General features: G+C 53.4%; 1 protein-coding gene across 8 annotated transcripts; it reads left to right on the top strand.

The window, feature by feature from the left end:
- The first annotated feature begins 69 nt into the window (after window positions 1–69).
- Window positions 70–12589, top strand: Snai3 (snail family transcriptional repressor 3). Of its 8 annotated transcripts, XM_063278067.1 has the most exons (5): window positions 3933–4029; window positions 4420–4499; window positions 5249–6022; window positions 9987–10592; window positions 11751–12582. In XM_063278067.1, the coding sequence occupies exons 3-5, from the start codon at window positions 5947–5949 to the stop codon at window positions 11930–11932; spliced, it is 864 nt and encodes a 287-aa protein (XP_063134137.1). In that variant the 5' UTR covers window positions 3933–4029; window positions 4420–4499; window positions 5249–5946; the 3' UTR covers window positions 11933–12582. The 8 variants fall into 8 exon arrangements, with proteins under 8 accessions (XP_038953709.1, XP_008770833.1, XP_063134137.1 ...); XM_039097781.2 differs by lacking the exons at window positions 4420–4499; window positions 5249–6022 and adding an exon at window positions 70–3660 and having other exon boundaries at window positions 3891–4029; XM_063278066.1 differs by having other exon boundaries at window positions 4420–6022.
- Window positions 12590–15036: the final 2447 nt, after the last annotated feature.

The following is a 15036-nucleotide window of genomic DNA, read 5'->3' as shown; positions in this document are numbered from 1 at the left end:
TCTCAGGATGCTTTTTCCCTGGTGAGTATGCACCACATGCCCTTGCTGGAGACATCACTGCCAGTTCCTTCTCTCGGTCTCTGGCTCCAGATCTCACCCTTCCGAGGCTGGAGCCTGGATCTTGTGAAGTAGGCCAGCTGCTGTGACTCTCCCAGGGCCCACCTCCAGGACAGAGTGCCCTGCTGTCTCCGGCTCACCAGGGGTTTCTAATAGTGGAAGAGAGCTGGGCATGGTGGTTCAAGAGGGCTGAGGCGGTATTGCTCTGAATTCAAGGCCAGCCTATGCTGCATGGCCAGCCCGGGAGGTCAGCAGGGACTACAGAGAAGACGCTGTCTCAGAACATAAGAAGAAGCTGACAAGTCACTCAGGAGCCAGGCTCATGAGAGCAGCTGCTATGGGTATGTCTACCCACAGAGACCCCTTACTGCCCCGCTGTTCACAGGTGACACCCGTTGGCACGTCTCTGTTGTGATGCTTAACACTTAAGTGGGACATGGCAAGCAAGTCAGGGCCCTCCCCAACTCCCACCTACACACAGGCTGTAACCTAAGAGGAGTTGGTTGCTGGACAAACATACCTTATAAGAGGCAGTCCCCTCCAGACTTCATTTGGGTGTTTCCCATGGCTGGGGCCCTTGCAGGCAGTGTCAGGCTCTGGATCCGCAGTGCTGCAGCAAGGCCGCTCTCTCCATTCATTTCCAGAAGGGGGTCTTCACTGAGCTCTCAGCTACTTCCGAGAGGCTCAGCAGGGCTGGCCTGTGCTCACCCCCTGGCTGCCAGCTCAGCCTACCACTTGTTGGGCAGTTGCTCACTGTCCTGAGCTGAAGTGGTGCTCCTACAGGCCCAGGCCTGTGTTATGACTGACCACAGTGACACAGTCATGTCACATGGAGGGCATGATCTCTGGGTGCCCAGGAAACTCAGGAGGCAGCTCCAAGCCAGTCACAGCAGGCCCTGACCTCAGCAGCAGCCCTGCACTTGGCCTGCTTCCTGAGTTCTCTGTTGCATCCGTGAAGGCCCCAGGGTAACGCCAGTCAGTCTCAAAACTACAGGACCCGAAAACCTGTGGGGGTTGGGGAAAGCGAAGGAGGAATGGAAGGTTGGGAAGCCATTAGTCCACTGTGGTCACGTTGCACATCTTGGCAAGGGGTACAGGGCTGTGGTCTGCTTCCTGGACAGCATAGGCAGTAATAGATCTTTGAGCTCACCAGTTAAGTGTGGACTCATTAGCCCCTGTACACTGTGGTATCTGGTCTCAACCCTCAAGAGGCCTGGGGGATGGGGAGTATACTGGTCTTTGGTCCTTTGTTGGGGATTGTTTACGTACCCTTTATCTCTCCCCACCCCTTTTCACCCCCTAACGCTAGATAGGAGAGAAACAAGGACAGAGGGGAGATACCTGAATCTAGTTTCTTTCCTCTTGTCTCCTCTTTGAGCAGACTTACAAACCTCAGCCAACCCCGTCATCAATCACCAACTCTTGGAGGCCCTAGCATTTATATACACTCTGAAAAGTTCCCAGAGTTCCAAGCGTCTCACACCCTCGAAGGAACTATCTGCAGCTGGCAAAACCAGGCCTCTGCTAGAGCACGGCCAATCATAGCGGCTGTGGATAATCTGAGGCAGCCCACATCCCCACACCTGGGATTAAAACGCAAGCACATTCTTAACAATATTTCTGTGTAATTTGAAGAAATCAAAAGTCCACGATTGCCACTACAGGAAAGGAAGAGCCACACCTAACTGCCCCTGCTGCTGCTGGGAGCAGAAGCAAAAGGGCAGGAAGGGATCGCTTTCCTGTGTCCCACATGACTAGCCACTGTCCTTTTTGAGGACATGGTTCCCACTTCCTGCCCCAGGGAAAGCAGTCCCCCAGTGGAGAGAGCAAAAGGAGGAGGTGTCTCCTTACCATTCTCACACACCTTCCTAGGTGTCCACTATCTTCACAACATCCCACTTCATGATAAAGTTCAGCCCATAGCTTCTCCTTCCCGGCCTGCAGAACTCCTGATTCCTTTGATGCTGTCCACAGAAGCCCTGAGGCTACCATGGGACATGACAGACATCTCCCGTGCCCAGAAGAGCCTACAACCTTCTCAGCTCTGAATCTGGGCTTTGAGGGTCATCACCCGCTCAAGCTGAAGTACCACCTCATTCTTGCCCCCAAATTGGCCTTGTCATCTTCAGGTGACTCTACATCTAGGACTGGCAGGAGAGCCATCAGAGTCAATGAGGATAGGAAACCCAGAACAAGGCAGATGTCAACAGACCCATTTCCAGGTGAGGCAGTCTTAGATCACAAAGCAGCCAACCGTTGCCTTGTATTGTCTGGAGGGGAAAAATAATCTCCCTGGAGACAAGTAGCTGGAATCTGCAATGCTAACTCGTGGCCCCTGAGAGCGAGTATCACACACAGACCTATTACCACATAGTCATTTGTGAAGCTTGCCAGAGGGAGGGACAGGCTGCCCAGGCAGAAAGCATCGTGTCTACAATCATAGAACTCCCGCCCTTAGGCGTGCCTCACCCTCCATAGGCTGCAGATTCAGCAAGCTAAGGGTTTTTGTTTTTCCCCCACCATGGACTACTCTAGGAACAGCAGGAGGCCACCTAGAACTCTATAACTCTCCCTCCCACTCAACCATCCTCCCCCAGCCCATACTACCGTGCCCTACCTCATCTAAGGTGTCAGAAACCTGGGCTGGTGGCAACATGCCTGTAGTTTCAAGTTATGCAACAGCACCGGAAGCTAGCATCCTGCTTCCTAGAAAGCAAGCACCCTTGTCACAGGCTCCTGGACCTTCTTCTTAGGAAAGGGTCATGTGGCCAACCAGAGGCAAAAGCCAGAGCAAGGTGGTCTTCAGCCTTGGGCCTCTGAGGAACTGGCCAGTGATCCCTGGGTCTTAGGGATCTATGTGTTCCCCCCAGCACCAGAACCGACTGTGTGTGATTTTAAGTCTTTAGCACTGTATGCCTCAGAGCCTCACTTCTGAACCAACCAACCAGTGCCTAGCCACACTTCATCCATCCATCACCCTATTCAGCTGCAGGAGGCTTGCCTTCCCAGAATCCTTCACGCAATGTGTGTGGTATGTGGTATCCCCTGCTTAGCGCAGGAATCCCTCCTTTCCCAATTTGAGCTCACGAGGCCTTGTTCCCATCAGAAGAAGGGATTTTGGAGGCCCTATTTCAAGCTCGTATGGGGGGCAGGGTACAGAGTGGAGCCTTCCTACTCAGCTCGCCTGGAAACCAAGGCCGCCTGCAGAGGACCCAGAAACTCAGCTGACGATCTGATGTCAGGAGGAAGTTGAGAAAGGTTTCCTGTATATGAAATACTGGGGCGGGCCAGGCCTGTGTGAGGGACAGTAACACAGTCTGTCCTGTTGGGCCCTGTTCTGCAAGATGTCAGCCCTCTCTGCCCTCTTTGGGAACACTCAAAACACTGGAGAAAAAGGCTTCATCTACACATGATAGGTGTCAAGGCCCAGAGCAGTTCAAGGACTCCCTACAAAGGCCAAAGGCTATTTCCAACTGAAATCGCTTGATAGCAAAAATGTCTTCCATATATCAAAGACCCTCTCCAACGGCCCTTGCTCTCAGTGTCGGCCCAAGGAAGTGGGAAGGTTGACCTACTTCATCCTCATCCTGAGCTTTTCCTCAGGTAAGAGCAGGGGGAAGATAGACTGGTGGAGGCTGTTTGCAGATCACACTTCCCTTAACCAATCCACAGTTCTGGACTTCAGAAACCCTGGGAAACCACAGGGAAGTCTGTGTGCCTGGGAGGGTGAGAGCAGGAGCAGGGACGGCAGTGTGCCCCATGAGCTCTCAGCCATGCGCCGGGAAGCTGAAGGCTGTGATGGGTTCATCCACACGTCTGCTGTGTTTCTACAGGGCAGACGAAGCCTGCTGCTCCAATGTTTTCAGGATATCACCTGTGCAAGCATCATGGGCCTCTGGAATGGCGCACCCCAGAGTGTTTCTCAGGGAGAACACCAGAAACAGGTTTGGAGGCCAGAAGACCAGTATGGAGGTATGTTCAAGCTGCAAGGCAAGGGGACAGGGACCCCCTCGTTGCTGACCACTCAGACCTTAAGCCTCTCTCTGGACTCTCCAACCACCTCTATGCACACCAAGTTCCCATTGCCTTCTCTGTTAGGACGTTAATCAGTGGATTAGAGCCCATTGGAATGGCCTCTTCTTGAATCAGCAACATCGGTCAAGACTGAATTAAATGACACAATTATATACATTGAATAGACACAATCTAACCCATGACACCATCAATTAGCAATATATTAGGGACTAAGGCATAAACAAACTATATCTTCTTCTTCTTGTGGGTGGAACCCCCAGTGAGGTAGCATGTAGAGTTACTTGTTACTGTGGTACAGGGTGAGTGTCTGCCTCGCTTCTGTCACAGCTGCTGTTTCCTTGTGGCCTGCTCCTCCGGTGCCTCTGGGGGTGGCTGAGATCTGCGTGGGGCCCCCCCGAATGAAACCTGTGAGTTGGTTTCCAAACCTGTACTTCTGCTGAAGGAGGTTAATGAGCAGCATAGCACGTAGGCAGCAGACAAGGTGCGGGGATCCAAACAGCTTGTCTCAGCGTCTTTAGGAAAAGTCCTGAAGAGGCTTTTGTTGGCTGGGGCAAGCCCTTCTTCTGTGGGGGGAGGCTTCCTGCTGCAGTGGGCTTAGAATTTTAAACACTAGTCCTGGAGACAAGTACTCCCTCTTCCTGGGGCTGCATGGGATCTGCTGTTTGGAACTGTGAGTCACAGCAGAAGAATGAGTTTGCACAGCAGCAAGGTGAGGGGGTCCAGAGAATCTCCAATTTCCTTCAGGGTAATGGCTTGTAATGGCTTGTGAATGCCGGAAGCCTATTGGCCCTGCCTCAGAGAGATTCCCCTCTGGTATGCCAGATCATCTCTCATTAGGGGTGTTAGGAGACAGGCTACTACACATTGTGTGGGTGGGCAGGAAGGATAAGGCAGGTAGGAGCTGGATCCACTCTGTCTGTGCCTGGGACGGGAGAGGTTACAAAAGGCTACAATTGGTACCTTATAGATCCAAGGAACAGGGGAATGGGCAGCCAGCAGGACTGTCTCCTCAGAGAGCCTTCCCACAGATGCCCTATTTCCACACTCTTACACTGTAACAAACGAGTGCTTGCAGTCACTTCTGACCAGCCAGGAGGGTGAGTTAGTCCCAGTTCTGTTGACCACAGAACTCTCAGAACCTTGGTTTTTCTCCTAGAAACGGAATGACACCAGCTACCGTGCCCTGCAACCGTGAACACGAACGCCAGGGTGACTCAGCCCCCTCCCCCCACTGTCTCCTACGCTGCAGACTCACCTTCTCTTCCCACCTCAGCCCCCACACGCCAAGGAACATGGGGTTAGAGGGTAAAGCTGAGTTCTAGTCACAGGGCCCTGCTACTCAGTCACAGACACACCCAGTCGGTGCTATGTCCACCTACCCCAGAGACTGTCCCACCTGACTCTAAAGTCCTAAACATTCACACGGAGAACCTGACCGGGATGCTTCGGCTCTCCGGGGCATGGATTACAAAGGATGCTGGAGAGGATAGGGCCTAGGCTTATCCAAGCTGGCTGGCCTCTGTCACCCAACCCTGAACTCTGCTCTTTCATCCAGGGCAGGTCGATGGCCAAGCCCCCGCGGGGTCGGTGCGTGACCATGACGCGGGCCAGCCGAGTCCCGTGGGGCAGACACCGCCGACCACGCGGCGGGTTCCCGGCCCGCGCACCTGTCCTGGGCGTGGCTTCGCGGCCCCGCCCCGCCGTGCTCCGCGCTGGTTGGCCGAGGTGGTGCGCTATGCTAATGAGCCTGACCCTTCTCGCACCTGCCGGCTGCGCTGCCCGAGGGCGCCGCCAGACGCTACACTCGGTGTCCCGCCGCAGGCTCTAGACTCTGCCTGCTCTCGGGAGGGGACAATGCCGCGCTCCTTCCTGGTGAAAACGCACTCCAGTCACAGGGTCCCCAACTACGGGAAACTGGAGACACTGAGAGGTAGGGGTTGGCCGGGCCTCCGCCCCCCAGCACTTAATGCTTCGGGGCTCGAGGCTGCTGGGAAGTCCTTGGGAGCTGGGTCCCACCTGGCCCAGGTGAGAGGGGAAGGGGACAGAGTTTTCCATTTCAGCAGGGGATGAGGTTCCCTTCTGGCCTAAGACTGGGGCTCCAAGAGGGATGTGCCTAGGGCAACTAACATCTCTGCTTCTGAAGACTCTGGCATGCCTTGGGCTCCCCACTTGGAAAAGTTTCCAGAGCCCCGAGTCTCCCTAGAGCTCTCCCTGTAGACTGCCAACACTACAGCTTCAGCTAAGCAGACCCCGAGGATCTCTCCGTGCAGGCCTGGAAAGGTCCAAACTTAAAATATGTCCCAGGAGCTGTATACACCCACCCAAAGAAGGCCTCACTGACCACAACGCCAGGAAACTTGTCCTGCCCGCAGATGGTGGCTGGTGAGAAAAGGCAGGACTTCCCCAAAGCATCCTGCCTCGTGGGTGAGCTCACTGATGAAGCAAGCAACCTCTGGTGGTCTTCCCTCTTCCCAGAAGCCCCCTTGCTCGCTCTCTCTCTCCTGGTGCAGCGGCCTCCACGCACAGGCTCGGGCGTCCACCATTCCTGCTAGGCTCAGGGGTTTTAGGTCTGAGCACCTGAGAAGAGAAACCTTAATCTTCAGAGCCAGCCTGCTGCAGTAGGTCAGGACTATCCCCACTCAGGTGGGCAGCTTTTTGGAGACAGACCTACTGGGGGATTGCCCAGTGCCTAGGGACACCTTGAATGTCAGAGCTGAGGCCCGCAACCCTCACACAGTGAATCCCCAGTTGGTGGGAATTCTACAGATCAGCCCCCATCACCTACACTGCCACCAGGGGGTGCTATCTAGGACCCTGCTCTGGCGGGGGTTGGGGTGGTGGTGGTGGTGCATTTTGAATTCAATTTAATGAGTCACCACGGGCAATGTTCTCTTCAGAAGCTACTCAAGTGTGGTGAGACTTTTCGTTCAGCTGGGTGGTGGGTCTCCTTACAGAAAGGGTGGAAAGTTGTACTTACAGTGAGTGGTGTTTTATTTCCCTTCTTGAATGGAGGATGGACTCAATGCTTCACATAAGACTAGCCACACTCACCGTTGAACCATGCCTCTGGCCCTAGGCCATAGTTTTACACGTTTAAAACCTTAGGCTGCACTTCTGCAGCACACGCCAGCTTACCACTTCAATGGGCAAACCGGGTGCCCTGCAGGGCCCTGTTGGGGACAGGAGGTTGCCCAGAGTAGTCTTGGTGGCCTTTAGCATTCCTTCTTGGCTTTCCCAGGCCCCCATGGTTCCAGTGACTCTCTCTTCCTGTTAGGGTGTCACCCTGGAGTATACCTGAGGTGCTGAGATCTGGGGTTCCCTCTCCCTCCCTCTGGGGCCTTAGGGATTCCTTGAGCCACAGGGCATGAGACTCTCATCTCCCCTGAACCAGAGCTTCAGAAATCACAAAAGTGCAAGAGAACATAGGAAAGGCACTTGCAGAAGCCATGGCCGCTCCCCACCTGGCATGAGGTCCCTTTCCCTCTGCCTGTGGAGTGGACAACAGAACCTTGTAGGCAGAAGTGAAGACTTTCCTGCAGACAGGACCTCAGAGAATCTCCCCAAGACGGTGGACACATTCTGTTGTCCAGAACGCTGCTGACAGAGTCTCTTGGCTGTTCTGCTCACTCCTCCTCCAATCCAGAGAATGACATGCTGGCTGGCTAATCAGGAACAACGTGTTGAAGAACTCAGGGAGAAAGTAAAGGAGTTAACTTCCTGGTTCTCCACATCCTCACCAGCGCCTGTCTCTTCTTGCAAGTTCTAGCCATTCTTGCAGTATGACAGGTGCCTTGACGTTGGTTTTTTTTTTTTAAAGAATTATTTATTTCAGGTATAGGATACATTGTAGCTGTCTTCAGACACACCAGAAGAGGGGCATGGAATCCCATAACAGATGGTTGTGAGCCACCATGTGGTTGCTGGGAATTGAACTCAGGACCTCTGGAAGATCAGCTAGTGCTCTTAACCGCTGAGCCATCTCTCCAGCCCTTGACGTTGGTTTTTAATTTGCATTTTCCAGTGTCTAACATTGGGCATTTTCTTGTGAGCACATTGCCCACCTACCTGTAGGTGCTTTTTAAAACGTTAGTCTCTCTCTCTCTCTCTCTCTCTCTCTCTCTCTCTCTCTCTTTTTTTTAACAAAGGGTGTTTTACTGTGCTTTAATTCTGATACTAACAGCGCTGGGGAAGAAATCAACCACTTCCAGGTCATTCGAGGATATGAATTTTATTCATTCATGAGAATCTTACAGACATTTTTACTGTAGGATTTGTTTTTCCCTCGGAGCTGAGGACCAAACCCAGGACCTTGCACTTGCTAGCTCTACCACTGAGCTAAATCCCCAACCCTAACGTTAGTCTTTTTTAATTAGGGAAACTTTATTTTTTGTGAGTGGGTGCAGAGCAGACACATGCATCACAGTGAGAGAGAGAGAGAGAGAGAGAAAGAGAGAGAGAGAGAGAGAGAACGAGAACATGCAGGTAGCTTCCCCTTCATCTTATGGACTGGGGATATAAAGCTCAGGTGGGCAGGCTTGGCTGCAAGCGCTCCACCAGCCAAGCTGTGCTCCTACCCTTTTCCCACCTATTTTTAAATTGTGCCATGAGACTTTTTCCATAGTGGAGCTGTGAACTTTCTTTGTACCTAGGCTAGTTTCTAATCAAACATTTCATTTGGGAATATTCCCTCCCAACCTGTGAACAACCATTTCTACCCAACGCCTTGGCATCAAGGTAGACACAGGGGTAGAGGTCTGTCTCAGCGGGTGTGGAAGAGGAAGCGGATGGAGGGCTGATTGGTGCTTCTGTCTTTGGGAGAACCCGGAATTTGTCTCATATCTGCAGCCTGGTCTCTTGTGTGTGTGTGTGTGTGTCCAGGGGGATGCCAGCAATTTTTTTTTTTGATTAAACACATGAAATTCTGGCCACAAATACAGGAGCCACAGCCAAAGGGGACACAAAGCCAGGACTGGATCTGATGCAGCCACAAGCTGCAGCCACCTGCCTGGCTGGGCGTGTTCGTGCATGAGAACAGGGTAGCAAGTGTGTGCTGTTGAGTGGCCAGGGGTGTGTCCGAGCACAGCACATCATGACACACGCAAGGAGACGCCACAAGGGTGACCCTGCAGTGAGCAGAGGCTGACTGCTCTGTGGGTGGCTGGCTGGTTTTACCAGGTTCTTTTTGTTCTGAGAGCATATGTCTGTGTGGGAGCCCAGGAATGCTAGCTCCAGCTGCTACCCGCTGTCCAGAAGTGAGACTGGGGCTCCTTAGACAAGCTGTCCATACTTAGAGCTAGGAGTCCTGTGAGGAGCTGACTTTTGAGGTCTCCATATGAAGCCCAGGCTGGCTCAGATTTGAAGTCCTCAGACTTAAGACTCCCGAATGCTGGGGTTGGGGATTTAGCTCAGTGGTAGAGCGCTTGCCTAGCAAGTGCAAGGCCCTGGGTTCGGTCCCCAGCTCCAAAAAAAAGAAAAGAAAAAAAAAAAAAAGACTCCCGAATGCTAGGTTTGCAGGTATCTACTCGTGAGCCTGCTCTATGTTTATGTTTGTTTCTGAGCATCGGGGGTCCTGGAAGATGCTTTCCTCATTTTGAACAAGTTCAGGTCACCTTCTAGTGACTGGACTTGTCTAGTTCGTGCATTCTGCAGTCCTTCCCTCCCCTCCCCACCTCTGTGGCCCAGAACAGTGGAGGAAGGTGAGAACTCTGGCTGCTGCACATATGACTGGTTCAGGGTAGGCATCCGTACCTCTGGCTTCCTGCTGGCTGCTGATGTCCCATAAGGCAGGCCAGACTACGGTCAGATAAGTGAACAGAAATTTGAAAGCCTTAGACAAGCTGAGTCTTGGAACCTCACCCCTCACTCTGTGTTGTCTCTCCCCTCTGCCCTTCTAGAAGCTAATGGTTCCTGCTCTGCCTGTGAGGAGCTGGTGGGATCCTGCCACCTGCCAGATAAGGAGGCCTCTTCCAATCCCAGTGACCCTCTGCAGCCTTGGGACAGTACCTCGGCCATTGCCTGCGTCTCCCTGCCTCTTCTGCCCCATCATGGAGAAACTCTGGGAACCTCTGGACCAGAACCCCAGGAAACCAGCTTGGTGGGCCCTCGGGCTGGCCAGGCCCCTAGTGTGACTCTCAAAGACAGCTTCAATCTGCCCCCGGTGTTGGTGCTGCCCACACGATGGCCCCCAATCCTGGGCTCAGACGGAGCTCTAGATGAACACCTCAGGGCTGAGGGAACATCTCGGGTCCCAGGTAGTTTTGAATGCATCCACTGCCATCGGCCATATCAGACTCTGGCTGGCCTGGCCAGGCACCAGCAGCTGCACTGCCACCTGCCGACTGGGTGTGCCTTCACCTGCAGGTACTGTGACAAGGAGTATGCCAGCCTGGGTGCCCTCAAGATGCATATCCGCACCCACACGTTGCCCTGCGTCTGTAAGGTGTGTGGCAAGGCCTTCTCGAGGCCCTGGCTGCTCCAGGGCCACATCCGCACCCATACAGGTAGGAGGGGCAAGGCTGCAATCCCGGGAAAGGATCCAGGTTGGGGGAGGGGCTGGTCTCCTCCTCGGCAGGGTCCTTGCACCTCCTGCAGCTGCTGACACACATCCCCACAGGTAGAGGGCACAGGCATGTCTCCTCAAGGTCCTGAGGTCAGAAACCTGAACTCGAGGCATGGCCAGGCCACATTCTCTGCGAAGGCTTTAGGAAAGATACTTCTTGCCTCTCTGGTCTCCTGGCAGCCGCCCTACTCACTGGGAAATGGCCACATCTGTGTATCTGCCTCTGCCTCTGCTTTCCTAATGCCTTCTCCCCCGTGTGTGTCTCTGCTGTAAGGGGAGGGAGACCCCTGTAAGTCATAGTTAGGATTCACCCAGGTAGCCTCATCTTAACTGTTATCTTTGCAAAGGCCCGATTTCTGCGTAGGGTTGGAAGGGAGCTAAGGAAGCAGGTGTCTCTGAAGGACAACACTGAGAACTGCAGGGCTTCTTCGGAGCCTGTTTGCCCACGTCTGTGGCTTCAGGGCCAGGGAGGTCTGTGAAGGCGGGGAAGCATGGTCACCGTGGAAACTCCCACAAGAAGGGCAGACTCTGGCCTTGGAGAACTGTGACCAGTTAGGGTACAAGTGCCTCTTGCGGGCTGAAGAACCAGACAGACAATTCTCAATGGCCCCCTTCCCTTCCACTTGGGAGGGTTGTCCTGGAAGCCAAGGTCTTTGCAGAAAGATTCTGTCCCAACCCTTGGTGGTGCTGATTGGAGATGGTGCCTGTGTCTAGGAGTATAGCTTACTCCATCCAGTTCGGCCTTCACAGTGGCTCAGTATTACACCTGCCAGTGGCCAGGAAGTGCTAGCAGGGGTGGGGGTTGGGGTAGGGGGGTTTAGGGGGTGGGAGGGCTCCGGCTACTTCTCATGGTCAGAACTGAGCACCTCGGCATTGGCAGAGACATAGCGGCCACACTGCCTTTGCCTCAGAAGATCCTCTGATCCTGCCCTGAGTGACTGTCTGACTGTCCAAAGGGCTCTGACCTTGGGTGCTTGGGCTGTGGTGAGGACAAGGGCAAGTTACTTATTGGCCAATGGTGACATTTCGCCTTTGGCCACCATCTGTGGACTTGTCCTAGCGGTGTCCACTCACCTGACCGCCTTTCTTCCTCCCACAGGTGAGAAGCCTTATACCTGTTCTCACTGCAGCAGGGCCTTTGCTGACCGCTCCAACCTGAGGGCTCATCTGCAGACTCACGCTGGTACCAAGAAGTACAGGTGCGCCTTGTGCCCCAAGGCCTTCTCCCGAATGTCTCTCTTGGTGAGGCACGAGGATGCCGGCTGCTGTCCTGGCCCCTAAGGGGACACAGCAGGGTGGATGGGCCAAGCCTGACAATACTCTCAGTGGTGCTGTCACCCAGGACAGGGCCCAGATCACTGTTGCTTGTGTCCTGCCAGAGCAAAGCCCAGTGGGGCCTTCGGGCAGCTTTCCCTGAGGCCTGTGTTCAGAGGAGACTTATCACCACAAGTCTCACCAAAATAAGAACCAACTGTTCCCGTTTTCAGTTCTGCCTGTCTGCTGGACCTGTTTCAAAAAGGAGCATCTATTGGGAAATAGCTAACATTGGGCAAAAACCACCATGACGCCAATGAACCTGGCCACCTGGGTGCCTTTGTGTGCAACTTGAAATGACGGTTTTTACTTGAGAGCACAGTGTGTGTATAACCTTGAAAAACACAGCTACCTCTCAGCCAGTCTCAGTACCTTTACCTTGGGGTTGGAGACACATTTCCTCCTGCCCCTTATGTACACATATGTGTGTATATACACAAGTACACATACACCCTGGCTCCTCCCCATAAGATGAGGCAGGGCCAGGGGGGATTGGGTTGAAGCCAGGTACCACCTCACCTGTCCTCAGCACTTGTTGTCCAGCTTGGAGCTGGCCTCGATGGCTGGTTAACGTCTCAGGAGAGCAGCTGTGGGTAATAAAGAACCTCCACACTCAGGCCTCCTGTCTTGAGTCTTTACCAAGCCCCTGGATCTATGGAGGAGGCAGAATTCTCCAGGGGCAACAGGATTGGGGATGACTTGGGCCCTCCTGGGCACGGAGCAGACAGGAGACAGAGGGCATTGTGTCAGAGCATCTCAGGTGAGCCTGTGGCCTTTGAGGGAAGAGAAGCTGCATGCAGTGACTTGGTGGACTGTTGCCAGGGCTATACCAGCAGCAGGGTTAAGGGTCCATGAAGGATGCTTGGTTGGGACCAAGGTTGAGAACTGGTAGGGTGGCTATGGCAGCTGAGTAGCGTCCCAAGCCAGCAGAGAGCAGGGCTTGGTTCTTCCAGTAGATCTCACTGACTGGAGTTGGCATTCGGGCAGAGAAAGGAGACCCACAGAACCCGGCAGAGAGGATCCATGACATATTTTTAGGTAACAGTCTATCAGCTGCTCCACTTCTGGCCCAGAACAAAGGACACGAGTCAGCTACCTTTGTCCAGGCCCAGTCATGATGGTTCCCACCTTCTTCTGAGCTTTCCAGGAGCCTGCTAACCCCTCATGTGAGAAAGCCAGCATCCAGGAAAGCTCATCTGGGTACCCTAGCTTCTGGTTTGCAGCTGCTTCAGGCTAGATTGGTAGTGGTCATCTAGCTGTGGTCTGCTGGCCTTCGGGACCTCCCAGAGGAAGCTCGACCTATTTGCTTGGAGATGGTCTCAGTCTGTAGGCCACACTGGCCTTGAGCACACTGCAGTCTTTCTGCCTCAGCCTCCTAAGTGCTGGGTTACAGGCATGAGCGACATAACTTGGCTTAGAAACTTGACCTTGAGATTGGGCTCCTAGACCAGGAGTGACTACAATCAGATAAACACTGTACCCCACTCCTGCAAGGGACAAGGCTACTGACTGACAGCACCAGACCTATGCTGGCTGGTAGAGGGACACACTTGAGGCAGACACACTCATGTTCCCCGCCCGAGACCTCTGTCCCCACTGCACGGGAGGCAGGGAGTGGGCTCAGGGGTACCCTCTAAAGTTCTGGTATCCAGAAGTCCCAGCTCAAAGTGACTGCCAAAGCAGGATGTGGATGTTGTCCTAGTAGGAGTTTCTGTCTCTGCTGTCACACTATGTGTCTCCACAGGACCTTATCTTAGCAACTGCAAAGGCTCACTTCTAAAGGTCTGCAACAGGTTAGGATCATGACACGGATCTGGGGTGGGGACTGCTGTTCAGCCCAAACATATAGCTTGAGAAGTCACTCTACCTCGTCCTCACTCTTAGAGCGAGGTGGGACAGGGTCGGGGAGATCTGATGATTCCTTTTTGAAATCTATACAAGGTCATGGGGTAGTCAGGTATTGGAAATAACTTGAAAGGTTTTGGGTAAGAAGCTCCTTCCCTCCCCCACCCTCTCTTCATCTCTCTGTCAAAGCAAAGGACGGTATCTTGTCCCCAAATGTCTGGTCCTTTTGTAAGCAGGTCAAGATTCCCCTGTCAGAGGGGCCCTCAGAACCCCAACTAACATGAGCCTGGGTTTCTCATGGGAATGTTCTTTTAAAATAGCATCCAGATGCCCAAAGGAAGCTATATTATAGATTGTGTTCTATTCCTGGTTCCCCATGTCTAAATGGGGCTGTCACACCTGTCGGGTATGAAGCAGGGAATCTCACAGCCCAAAATAAAGTGGAATGTTTCCCCCCCTTTGGTTCCAGCCCATGGAAAATACTCTCGTATTTATATCTGGGCTGGTGGAGGGCTGAGGTAGCGGAGGGTGGGGGTTGGCAGAGAAGCGGGAGGAGGGTACCTGCCAGGGAACTGATACGGAAGGAACAGAGGACACGTTACACTCCGCAGGCCAGGCTGAAGTCAGGCGGCAGCAGCTGAGCAGCCCTGCCTGCAGACACCTGCGCCTTCCCAGCCAGCCTGGCACAGCAAAGGAACTGGGGGTGGTGGCTTCTCGCTTAATTTCTGGGCCCAGTCCCTGACATGCAGAAAGAGGGTCAGGAAGGGGGGTGCCCCAGTGTGCTTAGGCGGCCTTTTCTCTGGGGTTGCCTGCCTTCCTTGCCTGCCCGTCTACAGAATCGCTTTTTTTTTTCTTTTTTTCGGAGCTGGGGACCGAACCCAGGGCCTTGCGGTTGCTAGGCAAGCACTCTACCACTGAGCTAAATCCCCAACCCCTACAGAATCGCTTTTGAAAGTCCCAGTTCGGGCTGGAGAGATGGCTCAGCAGTTAAGAGCACCTGACTACTCTTCCAGAGGTCCTGAGTTCAAATCCCAGGAACCACATGGTGGCTCACAACCATCTGTAAAGAGATCCGATGCCCTCTTCTGGTGTCTGAAGACAGCTACAGTGTACTTATATATTATAAATGAATAAATCTTAAAAAAAAAAAAAAAAAGAAAGTCCCAGTTCCCCTCCTAAGGAAGAACTTTTGAGAAAACTTGTAGGCCTTTTGTAAGAACCTCCCT

Source organism: Rattus norvegicus, chromosome 19 (assembly GCF_036323735.1).
Source record: "Rattus norvegicus strain BN/NHsdMcwi chromosome 19, GRCr8, whole genome shotgun sequence".
NCBI lineage: Eukaryota > Metazoa > Chordata > Mammalia > Rodentia > Muridae > Rattus > Rattus norvegicus.
The sequence above is the reverse complement of the archived record's forward strand: the minus strand, read 5'-3'. Positions and strand labels throughout refer to the sequence as shown.

Bases quoted from the DNA above. Each gene is read 5' to 3' on its own strand.
- Snai3 (XM_008772611.4), top strand. From the start codon at position 3,831: ATGCGCCGGGAAGCTGAAGGCTGTGATGGGTTCATCCACACGTCTGCT. The intron at 4,030-9,986 runs GTATGTTCAAGC...CTGCCCTTCTAG, and splicing joins GCCAGAAGACCAGTATGGAG to AAGCTAATGGTTCCTGCTCT. The intron at 10,593-11,750 runs GTAGGAGGGGCA...TTCCTCCCACAG, and splicing joins CCACATCCGCACCCATACAG to GTGAGAAGCCTTATACCTGT.